At 40.5% G+C, this 13,801-nt stretch overlaps 1 protein-coding gene across 2 annotated transcripts in view; it reads right to left on the reverse strand.

Annotated features, from left to right (window-relative positions):
• The window catches only part of LRRK2 (leucine rich repeat kinase 2), a 135,261-nt gene extending 134,662 nt beyond the window's left edge, over positions 1 to 599 (reverse strand). Inside the window, exon 1 of one of the 2 annotated variants that reach the window (XM_037058156.1) lies at positions 275 to 599. In XM_037058156.1, the coding sequence (XP_036914051.1) occupies positions 275 to 428 (154 nt within the window). In that variant the 5' untranslated portion in view covers positions 429 to 599. The remainder of the gene's footprint in view (positions 1 to 274) is intronic. The other variant, XM_037058157.1, reaches the window with a different exon arrangement.
• Between the last annotated feature and the right edge of the window lie 13,202 nt (positions 600 to 13,801).

A 13,801-nucleotide genomic window follows, 5' to 3' on the forward strand; every position in this document is an offset into this window, starting at 1 on the left:
AAAATCACCATTCACCGTGGCAACCCCTTGAAGTCTGAAAAAGGCGGGAGCGGGGGGGGGGGGGGGGGGGGNGGGGGGGGGGTAGGGGGGGCAAAAGAAGTAAGCGCGAGCCCTTCCTAGAACCCTCATCTCCTTTCCACGCTAAGGAGTGGAGCCTGCGGCTTCCCGAGAGTGCAGGTTTGTGCAAAGAGCAGCAGAGAAAGTTTGCCAAGAGGCGCGGGGGCGGGCGGGGGTGGGGTGTAGATAAAGGAACAGTTTCTTTGCAAATGATTACCGTGGTCAGCGTAGGTGAACACCAGCATGTCCTCCAGGATTTGGACCAGCGTCTCTATCTGTTTTCCTTCCTGGAGATTGTTCAGTCTGACTATCAACTTCTTCAAAGTTTCCTGGTCCTCCTCTTCGCACCCCTGACAGCTGCCGCTGGCCATGATGGACCCTGCTCCCAACAGGCCGCCCCTCCCGCACCAAGGTTGGCCGATCCGGGAAGGGACCGCGGTGCGGGCCACTGCTCCGGGCCAGCAAGCGCAGCTCACCGCCCACAGCCCCCGCTACCCGCACGCCCCATGCGCACCCACGCCCGCCTGTTTATGAAGAAGGCGGTGGCTCTCCACCCTGCGCTGCCCTGCCCTCCCTTGGCCCTCCTCCTTTGCTTCCTCCTCCCCCACCCAGGCCGCAAAAATTAGCTCAGTGGCCTGCCAGAAGCTCGCTAAGGCAAAGCAAGGCACCTCGCGGATCGTGACGGCGGCGAGCGGCAGGGACGCAGCTTGAGCACGGCAGGTCCGGGTGACCCTGACCGTGGCCGCGGCTGTGACTGTGGCCGTAGCACCCCCGCGCACACTCAGGCCGACAGGATCCCAGTCTCCCGGGAGGCGCGGGAGCGGGAAGACTCTGACTCAGCGGACACCACGGAGTCCCCAGGCCTGGATCCCCGCAGCTGCGAGAGGAGGCTCGCAGTTTGCCGCTGGGCTGGCCACCCGCTGGGACCAGCCAGCCTGGGCTCCCTCAGCCCCGAGGAAGGTCTGGGAACTAGGAAGAGGGAAAAATAAAGCCGCCTCCTATCTCCCAATCCAAGAATAGAAATCTGGGCGTTGGGAAAAGAGGACACCGCCCAGTTGGCCCCTTTTTGGAAAACATTCTCCTTAGAGTTCCCTCTATAGGAAGATGAGTAATTTCTCCTCAAAGATGGAGAATTTTGCAGTCAAAATGTATCCATCAAAATAAATAATACCTTTCTGTGGTTAGTTACTGTGGCCATTTGCAAGAGAGGAAATAGTTTTCTTTCCTGTTATTTGAAGCTCCGATGGCCAGAAGGCCACTAAAATTAACTTTTGAAAATCTGAGTTTGCACTCAGTAGAAACCGGATTTTTCCGGGGCACAAGAGAAACACAGGGCAACCTGAAATGAGGTGAAGGACACAAACCGAAACATTGTTCTCTTGGTATGCAAAATGACTCCTGAGGGTGAGCATCTATAACCCTAAAGTTCAAAGAAAAAACGGTAGGAAAGCAATGCGTTTTTCAGAAAGAGAACCCGACAAGGAAACACTGTACACCAGACGAAGCAAAGACATCTATTGCCTGCGGATGATTTGTCGTGAGGGTCTTTTACAAAATAGAGGATTGCACTGGAAATTTTAGTATTTCACATTTTTCAGTGGTTTGTTTTCAATTCTATTACCTCATCAGCATGGCAAATCTGAAATGCGTAAAACAGCTACTTATCTTTTTTTTTTTTTTACTAATGAGGAAATGGGGATTGAAAGTTGATAGAGGAGCATTGCTGGGGTCACACAGGGAAGCTGAGGCCCAGGACAAACCCAGGTGGTTCTCCTAAAGCCAAATTGAACATTCTCTGCACTCTACCACTTGAATCAAAATGGCTTCCTTAATACATGAGGTTGGTGAGATTGCAGATTGAAATTAAACCTGGATATTGTGAATGGGGTTTTTTTTTGTCATAAAGACTTCTTTTTTGGTTGACAGACTCATTCTAAAATATTTGTAGTTGGAATGATAGAATGGTTAGGATTTGCTTCAAAGTAATCCAGTGAGGGGAACATGGGTGAAATGAGAAATTACAGAGATAAAGCAAAACCAACTTTTGAACTGATAATTGGTGAAGGTAGGTGCTGGGGCCTTGGCTGGTGTGGCTCCATGGACTGAGCACTGGCCTTAGAATTGAAGGGTCACTGGTTCAATTCCCAGTCAGGGCAGATGCCTGGGTTGTGGGCCCAATCCTCAGCAGAGGGCACGTAAGAGGCAACCACACTCAGATGTTTCTTTCTCCCTCCCTTTCGCTCTCTCTGAAAATAAATAAAATCTCTTTTTTAAAAAAGATAGGTGATAGGTTCATGTGGCCCACTATACTGTATCCACTGCATAACATTTTCCATAATGAAAACAAAACCTAAAACACTGAATTTTCTCATCTATCATACTTGTATTATGTCCTTTCCTTACTGGTTTCTAAACATGTTTCATCTTCTGACTAACCAATCAGTATCTCAAGCATTCCCAGTAATTCTTCCTTTCATGCCTCCTTCCCCAAATTCCTCTGCATTGCTTTCTCCTTCCCAATCTACCAGATTATTATCTCGCAAAAAGTCAAAACCTAGCTTCAGCTGCGAGAAAACTAAATCCAAGTAAAAAGGTGCCTCCTCTTTTCCTCAATTCATGCATTCATCTGTTGTTCATTTATGGTCTGTTCTCAGCCTCACACTGCTGCAGTAGTAAGTCAAAGCATCCTCTCAGCTTTCAAAAACACTTAATTGATAGACTTAAACCCAAGACTTAGTAACGCTTCAGATCATAAACAAGACTGAAAAGGAAGGACACAGACATACATTTATGATAGAGGTAGTGTTTTGTGAAGAATAAAATGTCGCCAGAGCACTTGGCTAACTTTCTGGGAAGAAAAAGATAAAATGAACATTATTAAATATAGCAACCACCAAAACAAATTCCAGGCAGATAAAACAGTTAAATGAAAATAACTTTAAAAAGGAATACTATAGATTAATAGCTATTGAACCTTGGTATAAAAAAACATAAAAAGAAAAGAAACACAGAGGATTGATATATGTGACTCCATAAAAATTTAAATTATTTGCAATCAAAGAAAAAAAATAAATGAAACAAAAGCAAATGGCAACCAGAAAAAAAATTTGCAATACCTGTGACAAAAAACAAGCAGCCTTAATCTTTCTAAAGTTCTTACACATCACAAGGTGAGGCAGACACTCCACAGTTTTGAACTGGGAATTTGTTGTGAATGTACAATAAGCATAAGAAAAGTATATTCATATGTAAAATGAATATATATGTTCAATATACAAAAATGGTGTTGCTAAGTATCAGTGACCATTATAAAATGTAATTTTATGTGTGTTTATGTGTGTGTATGAAAAATGAGAAAAAGAAGACTTGGAAATAAATCGAACAAAATGTTTTCAAAACCTTATGAAGAAATTATTAAACTATATTAAAAGGCATTAACAAGGCACAAATAAATAGGCCATATGAATTAATGAGGTTAAATGTAAAAAAGATGCCAGTTCTCCACGAAGCAATAGAGAACACTGCAAATCCAGTGGAAACCTCAGCAAGATTGTTTTAAGAGAGTTCAGCCAGAGTGAAGAGCCTAGAACAGCCAACACCTTTCTGAAGAAAAACAAAGCAGGAGAATTGCCCAACCAGACATTGATTCGGGGGATCTATACTAACCTTTATCCACTTCCCAGGGGAGGAAAAAGTTCCTGATGACGTCTTCCTGGGAGTTAGAAAACCGTGCCCCTCCTTGCAGGCAGACACGGCCTGTGCCAGGGTATACGAAGCAGGAGTTGGATTTTAGACACCGCCCACCCCTTCAGCCTGTTAAACATGGGGACTATATGGAGCAGGTATGTGGGCCTCTGAGTCCAGGGGCACCTGGGACTCTGCCAAGTTTGCCATGTCTTGAATTTTATATATTCTTTTTTTATATATTTTATTTATTTATCTTTAGAGGAGAAGGGAAAGAGAGAGAGAGAGAAGCATCGATGTATGGTTGCCTCTCGTGAGTCCCCTGCTGGGAACTGGCCTGCAACCCAGGCATGTGCCCTGACTGGGAATCGAACTGTGATGGGCTGGTTCGCAGGCCCACACTCAATCCACTGAGCTACACCAGCCAGGGCTTATATATTCTTTTAGGCTCTCCATTATTGATTATGAGACACACTCAAAACCAGAACTGAATAGGGTAAACAAAACTGGAAGTATCACAAGTATCAAAAACAGTTTAGATCAATTCCAAAAGAAAAGGATCAGAAAGAGAGAATTTTTACAGAAAAATAGAATAAATCTTTTGATGTATTGACAGCCAGGGCAACCATTTTCTCTAAAAAGTAATCATTTAGCCCTACTCATTCAGCAACCGATCACCCACCACGACCGGGGAAGAGAGTTAGGAGCTAGTGAGATCAGCTCCTTTCCTTCCAGTACTTACTGTCGAATTCCGCCACGATGTAGAGTGCACATCAGGAATAACAGAACAGAGTAAACAGAAGCAGTACTCAAATATGTCAGCCTCTTGCTGACAAATTTCCTCTGTGACTCAATCCAATTTCTGGAAATTGTCAGAAATAAACTGAAAAGGCTTATACTATATTTACCATAGAAAACAATATCAATGAACTAAAGAGTCTTTTAAAAAGAAATTTTTTAGAGTTTAAAAATTGAATAAAGCCATCATGGAATGCCTTGATGAAAACCGTGCAAGGCATCAAGGAATTTTCACCTTTACTTTTCTGATTTGAAGAATAAACAGAAGAAAATGACAGAGAACATTTTTATACCACAGGTTAGAACAAATATTGCAACTGCAAGATAAGTCTCAATGATAAAAATAATAATAAATTAATAGAGATATCCCAAGTGGGATTTTATCATCAAAATGTATTACATCCTTTAGGAATGTTACAGCAACCTCTCTTTAGACACAAGTATAAAAAAAGAATACTTTTAAAAAAGTGGAGGATGGGATTCTTACAATACAAAAATACACAGTTCACCATATTCCATAGTAGACCTCTGATAAATAAGAGAAATAATAAAGAGGAAAAAGGTAACAGAAGTCTGCTGGCTGCAAAAGCTAAATAAGTTTTCTTTAATTGCTATGCATCCTATACACACATACACATAAAACAGATACACACATTTTGTCTATAAGTGATCCCAAAGAACTAACCACGAGAGAGTAACTCTGCTTCCCTGGTATGTGTACTTCTTTGTACTTCTGGCTCAAGAGCATTATGTAAACATCCTGGGTGGACTCAAAGGCATTTTCCTCCGTGTTCAGCAATGATTAGGGAGGGCAGGAAGGATTTCTTGCCACAGTTGAGATAGCTCCGTAGGAAATAATGAGTGAGAGGGCCGGAAGTCAAAGGAGACAATTTACTAAACATCTATGAATCCTCCCTTCTACAAGGCACTTAGCATATACAGTTTGTTTAAGCTCAACAATCCTATGAGGCTGCTATCACTCCTCTTTTAGAAGAAATCGAGTTAGGGAAATTATAAATGGCCTAAGTAAGGGGTGGGGCTAGGAGTCTAATGCAAAACTGAATAACTTTCAGACAATTCTCACCAGAAAGGACTGTAACGTGGGAAGGAATCACTCTGCAGATACTGAGAGATACACCAAGCAATGCGGCCGGTCTGGGGCCCAGATCAGAATAGCCAAACCATCAGAATGGTTGTTAGAATTTACTTTGTCTAAAAGCGTAATGAAGCCTCAGGTAAGAGTCTCTCTGACTTAAACTCATGACCTAAAAACAACAAAATGAAAAGCCTTGCTTTCAAAGTTGAGAGCTAAATTCGGATCCCTACATAGTTACATTATACACCGTAAAATGTTCTCCACGCTTTGTTGGCCACGCCAGACTGAGGATCCACAGAGACGCACAGCAGACAGACAGCAGTTCTCTGTAGCTGTCACCCCTGCTCTGGGCCAACAGGCCCTTTATGTTCTCCCAGACGTGCCTGTGTTTCCAGGATGTATAGCAGATGTGCCCCCATTGTATTCTTCTGGCTACCACGTAGAAACTGACAATTTTTTTTCTGCTCTGTATTGATTGGTCTACAAACTCCATGATACTCCATGAGTTTTTCTCCCTCCTGCATCCTCAGAGTTTGGCCAAGTTCCTTAATTCATGAATAGTCAATAAGTATTGAGTAAACGGGGAATTGCCCGTTTCTGTCAGAGCAAAAGCAAAACGACTATGGCTGACCACATGATGGAGGGCACCGGGGGCCACTGCTGCCTCAGCCAGGGAGACCATCTCCCAGCCCCTGTGAAGCAACCAGCTTGTCCTTTTATTGTGGCCAAATTCTGCTGGTACCGAGCTGTTGATGCCATGACTACCCCACGAGTGATATTAATGATACAGAGATTTTAGTTGCTATTTACCCAATTTCTACAGTCCTCTCGTTTCATGCCTCGGGCTAGGGAACAATCTACATGACAGCTACCATGCTGTCCTCAGGACACATCACCCCTCTTATTTTTGTCCTGTAATTCCTGTCTCCTCTTAGAATAACCATTCTTCAGGTTACTATGTATAAGCTTATCATATAAGTAGATGCATATATATATGTACATAGATAATATATAATACAGTACACATTGCCTGTTTATGTAACTAAAATATATAATTGTATATATATTATATACTGCATATTATATAATATATAATATAATATATAATACATATTGAACTATGAGCATAATACCATATAATTATTAAATCATACAATCGTATATGATATGTTACATTATAATGTATAATTATATATAGTTTTCATATATATGTATACAGGGTGTGGCAAAAGTAGATTTACTGTTGTGAGTACACAAAACACCATATTTATTCTTGGATTATTATTTATTAATTATTGTGCTATTTTTATACAAGCAACTTGAAGACAGGAAAATATCTTAGAATGAAATGAGTGGGTTTGGGGCTTTAATCTCCAGATGTTCCTTTCTAGAAATTGGTGCTCTGCTCATCCCTGAGGAGAGTGGTTCTGATCTGTGTGTATCTGCATGGTCTTTGACCCTGTATCTAACATTGCTTACATCCTGGACCATGTGGTTCAGAGCATCCCCTGGGTTCAAAAAGGGGAAGCAGGACCTTTTAATTGTCATCATTGTTTGAAATTATTTTGCACTTTTGCTCTCAGTATTTTTCCTTCCACTTCCCATTTCTCACTGGTTATTCATGCCCTTTGTGTTTCTTGCCCACAATTTATGGGGCTCAGAGAGATTTTTTCCCCAGCTATTGTTATTCTAAGACCTGTCCTACTTTAAGAGAGAAAGCTAAGTACCAATGAAACTGAGGTATTACTTGAGGGAGAGAGGGAATGGGACTGGGGAGGTAAGATTTCCCTGAGATTTTTTTTTTTTTTACATCATAATGGAGTGAGAGACTTGGAAGAGATGAGGCAATGATCAGCTTTAAAGCAAAGTGCTTTGAATATGTAAGTAGGAAGGCTGAGCTTTCCTTAGGGTCTACTCAGAAGGAGCTCAGATTCCCAAAGCCCTGTAGAGCCCAAGAGCAGAGACCGGTGGGACTTCTGCAGGCTTGCACTAGAGGCAGGCCCAGAAGAACCCTGGAGGCCTTCAGCCCTTTCCTGGGTCACGTATAAACCTCTGTGGCTCTGTGCAGCTCCAGGGAAGGATCCAGAGACTGAACTTCCTGCCATGCAGCGGAACAGCTGTTTGGAGTTAGAATTCCGTTGATTTAAAGAATATAAAGATCGTGATAAGGTTTGCACAAGCAAGTGTGCCATCTGAGATTTGATTCTGTATTAAGCCTTTGTAGACTTTAAAGTAAAAATAGGTTAATGCATCCTCAATGAACACATTCATTCAACAAACATTTATCAAGGGACTTCTAAGTGCCAGGCATTCAGTATAAAATGTTGAATGGGACAGGTATGCCAGAGTTTGCAGCCTAGCAGCCAGGTAAACTAGAAAATGGAATAAAATGCAGTATGCTAAGACTAATGATAGGGTAAATTAAGTTTATTAGGGGAGACATAGAAGACCATTTAACTCGGACTTGAGGAGTCAGAGACGAAAGTGGTCATCCAGGAATAGGCCTGGAGAGGAGAGTGCAGGCAGTACTGGAGAAAGTAAGATAAATATGGAATTCCAGATGGGAGTGGCCAGAAATGAGCCCAGAGAGGCCACCAAGGTCCAAGTCTCGGATGGCCTTCAAAACCATGTTAAGGGACTTGAGCTTCTAAGTGACTGCCCAAATATTTCATATCTAGTACAAAATTAACTACGTTTCTAAAGTTTTTTTTTCTTCCATTCCATTTTGCCTGCATAGTAGCTACCGATTCAGCAGGAATCACCTCGATAATTTCTAAATTCGCTGGTTTTGTCTACGGCCATACCACCTTGCATGCGCCCAGTCTCGTCTAATCTCAGAATCTAAACTTGCTGGTTTGTATCTCCATTTTTTCCAGAGCTATGAGAGACGTTTTATGACTCGCCAAGGTGTTTAAGCAGAAAAGAGCCATTTGCAGTCTATTACCTGAACATGGTGCTTCACAGCACAGGATCCCTCCCCTTCCGCTTTGCTCCCTTTGTTGCAATAACAAACATCCCATGATTGCAGCACCTCAGGTCCACTTCTGTCTGAAATAAGGAAGGGGAAATTTACTTCTACTTTCACTTTAGGGTTATATCATCATCCTTTAATGTTTCAGTCTGGAAAATGAGCCTACCTTCAAAAACTAACCAGATTAACTGATTTACTAGATGAGGCAAAAGTCTTAGAATCCAGCTAGAACTACACAGGCCCGGGCAACGTATGGCTCAATGCTGGTAGGTGCTTTGTTCAAGGGTAGGATCAGGTAAGCCTTCCTGAAGTAGAAATCGCATATGGTCATGTGAAAAAGAACTCTTCTTTCAGCCACACATGTCATTCATATTTGGAAAATTAAAGACAGTTTAAACATTAACTTTGTAGTCACTGGACCAAATGGAAGGAGTGTTGCTTGACCCATCGCTAAAATTTTCCTGTTTCCAAGGGCTGGAACAGTTCCAGTAAATGCTTTAAACTGTCTAAGGAAATCAGACGAACAAAACATTATAATTTAGCTTAGTTTACATTTACAGCATGTGACTGATTTATAGCTAAAAATTTAAAGTTACAAACATCTGAGAGAAGACAATGCAAGCAAAGAGAAATCTCAAACCATTTTTTTGTACTCCTGAGTGGCCAGCAAGTTGAAGAAAATGTCAACCTACACAATAATTCACAGCCAGCTAGAGAGTAAAATTAGTGGATAATCTGGTAGGCCTTTGTGTTCATTGAGCTTCATCAGCTGGGTGAATTCCATTTGGGACCCAGGAATGCCCTGCTGAAGAGTGTGTGTAAATGCCGTTCTCCAGCTCTGTCATGTCCAGTAGTGCCATTCACCAGGCTCTCAGACACAGGTCCGTACTCCACGGTGGCGTCCTGACACCCTCTACCACATGGTCCGCTCTTCTCTGAGGGGACTGGGCAGCCTGTGTGAGAGGCCTACATGGCCATGGAAGTTGTGTGTGTTTCATTCCCTGGTCCTTGAAAGACAGTCAGTGTACAGTTTTGTCGGAGCCACTGATGTAACTTAGCGACTCTTTGACTGCAATTGTGTCAGTAAGGAGGGAGCCATCACACAGTCTGGGCATCTTCCAGGATAAGAGACAAGACTGAATGTTTAATGATGTGGCATTGCTGTGTGACACAGGAAAAGCTGAGCTTTAATCCACAATTATTCACAATGTCACTCTGATTCTCTTAATATGAGATCCATTTAAAGCAAGAGTTTGAGGACATTGCATCATTGGGACCTTTCATTGTACATTAATAAGCAATAGGAAAAGTGGGGGAATCCTTCATTCTAACAAAGTCTCAGGCATTTTGACGCCCTGGCAAACCAGCTGGAAACCAGGGGTTTATAGAAAAGTATGCAAAGAAATTGCTAAGTTAGACTTATATAAGAAAGAAATGCCATATGGAAATAAATAATATTAGAGTATTGTTCACATCTGAGTCTTACTGAAAAGGAGCATTCTCTCTAAAACTGAATCGAAATAAAGAGTTTACGATTAAAACAAAACCAATATCCTGAGACTAAGTACATAACAAAAGTGACACCAAATTAAATACCAGTAATAATGCGCCTCTCTCCCAGGGGTGCCTAAAATCAATAGGTTTGGAGATTATCACTGACCTGGAAGATTGTGGGTCCTTTTCAGCAGTTTTACAAAAGTGAATGTACTAGTACATTAAAATAATACTGAAAACCTGAAAAATTTATCATCACAGGCCTTTGATTAAATTAGTAATAACAAAAATAACAGGTGAAATATATGCAATATGCTAAAAATGGTTGTGGTGGTTGTTATACATAAACTGGCATAGTTATGAAAGAAACTAAAGTTTATATACTTACATCATTTGACAAAAAGATATAATTCTTTACATCCACATTAATATAGACTATATTATTGAAGAATGAATACATCATAACAAAGCAAAGTATATGAGTAGGCACTTAGTAAAGTTTTTTTATTATAATAAATTCTGATGTGAAGTTTCTCCTAAGAAGGACCGTACAGATTACCTATATTTTAGTGAATAACCATCTAGAAACATTCATCAGTGCCAGCAATACCTGTTATCATAATTAGTAACCTTTTAGTAAGGTCTATTTAGCAACCATAACTTAAAAACAAACTCATAAATTTGTGAGTAGAAAGACACCATTATTGTGGATTCAAATCAATGGGGAAATCTTAAGAAACATTCTTACTCACTTAAACAAGTTTCTTGATGAAATAGGTTTTACCTCCCTTATTCTAGGTATTGTAATAGGTGCTGAAGATTCAAACACAAAACAAAACAAGAAAACCATGAGTTCTGATCTCAAGAAACTCAGAATCTCTTACAATTTGCCATCAGTAATATACTTCAATGTCTAGTAAGGTTAATAGTTATTTATTATTTATCATTCTTCCAGAAATTCTGGGGGGGTAGCATATACGATGAACAGAAACAACAAAAACTTAGTATTTTGAAGAGCTTCTTTATTTGCAAGTCATATCTTTATGAGTATAAAAAATCAAAGTGAGTGATTACTGTACAAATCTTTCAGAATTATTAATAGTTGACTAAAGTAATAGAATACAAATATTATATTTAAAATGTAGTTTGCAATAGAACAGTAAAGAGTTTATAATAGGAAAATATTTTACATAAATAACAACAAAAACAAAAAATGAAAAAAAAATCCTAGAGATTGACCTAAAAAGAAACGTGTGTAGAAACTATTAAACATATAAACACACACACAAGGAAAACACCCTTAAATTTTTTTAAGAACATAATGAGATTGGAATAAATGGATATCCTATTTTTCTGGATGAAAACAATTAAAAACAATAAAGCTATATAAGGATATTAGTTCATCCAAATTAATTTACAAATTCTACATAATTCCAATCAAAATGCCAGTGGTTTTATTGTCATTTATGGAATTAAATATGATGTTTCTAAAAGTTCACCTAGAAAAGAAAGTTTGTAGAAAAGGTAAGAAAATTTAGAAAAAAAATTATAGGAGAAGGTTTTCCTAGTAGACAGACACAAAGTACATTTAAGGCAAAAATAATAGAAGAGTAGATGATTGTTGCAATATTATTAGACAATGAAACATGATTGATCTAAAATAGAGCTTAGTGTATATGTGAGCTTAGAAGCAATCAGACAAACATCATGACTCAAGAGGAAGAAATAGATTATTGCATAAATACTTCTGAAAAAATTCGAATTATTGGAGAAGATCAAATTATTTCTTGCATTTTAATATACACCACATAAATTCCAGATGGGTTATGGGGCTAAATATAAAAATTAAAAATGTGGAAGTGCTTTCTGAATGTTAATTTTTAAAAGTCCACCATAAAGAAGAACATTACATTTAACCAAATTTAACAAAAATTTAGGTCCTGTATCTAAAAACCCGCTAAAATTTCACTTGCCAAAGGACAAAAAAGAATATCTTTGTAAAATATGTGGGTAAAGGTTTAATATTGTTTCTTCTTTGCTTTCTCCTTTCTTTCCTTCAACACACACATGTTAAGTTCCGGCCTACACTGTGTAGAAACTGAAGATGCAAAGGAAACAGCACAGATTCGGTCCCTGTGGTGATTGCTACCCACAGGGCACCTCTGAGGGAACTGCAGTCAAAGGGGCCCTCTGTTGGCTGCAGACTGTGCAATCAAGGGGGACTGGATTTCAGGCCCCACGGAGTCTCCTCAGTTGGTGCTCCTGGACAGGAAAGGCGTACAATCCTACATGGGGACCCATCGGTTCTCCTGTACACAAACAGGAAGGAAACAAAACCCAGTCAACTGAACAGCTACTATATAAGCACACAGGTAGAACAAAGGTAGGAGAACGCACCGGGAACTGCGGAGGCTAGACAGGACAGCTGGGAGGAGTGGCAGTCAAACTGAGGACTGAAGAGTGAGCGAGGTTCACTCATGGACCCACAACAGCTCACGTGCAAGGTAAGATCTTCATTCTGTAAGAAGTAACCAATAAAGAAAAAGTTAGCATTACAAAATAAAAGTAGGCAAAATACATTCAGATTCACAGGGTATTAATCAAAGACCATGAAACTTTGTTCATTCTCCCAAGTAATCTAAGAAATGCAAATTGAACCAACAATTGAGATACAGTTTTCTTCTATAAAGTTTACAATACTTGATAACACTTTTGTGTTAAAAGCCCTGGAAGTATTAGTTCCCTTTATTTAAGTCACTTCATTGTTTCAATTCTAATATCAATAATAGATATGCAAAGATAAATCTATAAGGTAATTCATTATTAAACATGTATACCATCAACTGATGAATGGATAAACAAATGGTCATATACTAAAAAAAAATAAAGTTCTAGTTCGCATTACAGCATAAATGGTCCTTGAAAACGTTGTGTGTGAAACAAGCCGGCCACAAAAGACCAAGGAGAGTAGCGGTGCTTTCTTAGAGTTTGGGGGGGGCGGAGGGAAGGGGAAAGGTAGAGTGTGGATGGCAACTCAAGGGTATAAGATTTCTTTTAAAGTGGTAAAAGTGTTCTAAAATTAACTGGCAATAGTTGCACATATTTGTAAATATACCAAAAAGCATTGAATTAGATCCTTTAAATAGATGAACTGTGTGCTCTATGAATTATACTTCAATAAAGCTTTTAACACAGCAGTCTCTATGACACCAAGTAAAGAAATTTTTAGCTCTTCCCAGCCACTGCCAAGCCATGGGCATCTCTCAGGTCTACAAGCACAAGCGCCGCAAGACTGTGGGGGCAAGAGGAAGCTCCACCACAAGAAGCGAAACTAAGCGCTGGGGCGCCCTGCTGCCGGCCCTGAGACTGGGCCCCACCGCATATACACAGTCCCGGGCAAGGAGGCAACCAGAAGTACCACGTCCTGAGGCTGGACGCGGGCAGCTTCTCCCGGGGCTCAGAGTGCTGCACCCGCAATGGAAGGATTATCGATGGTGTCGACAAGGCGCCCAACAGCGAACTGATCTGCACCAAGACCCTAGTAAGGAACTGCACGGCGCTCACTGACGACAGCACACGGTGGTGCGAGTCCCAGTGGGCACTGGCCCTGGGCAGCAAGAAAGGGGCCAAGCTGACTCCTGAGGAGGAAGAGACTTTAAATAAAAAAACAAGGAAAGAAAATCCAGAAGAAATATGATGAG

The sequence above is a fragment of the Sturnira hondurensis genome, unplaced genomic scaffold (genome assembly GCF_014824575.4).
Source record: "Sturnira hondurensis isolate 20B ecotype Veracruz unplaced genomic scaffold, ASM1482457v3 Scaffold0009935, whole genome shotgun sequence".
NCBI classification, from domain to species: domain Eukaryota; kingdom Metazoa; phylum Chordata; class Mammalia; order Chiroptera; family Phyllostomidae; genus Sturnira; species Sturnira hondurensis.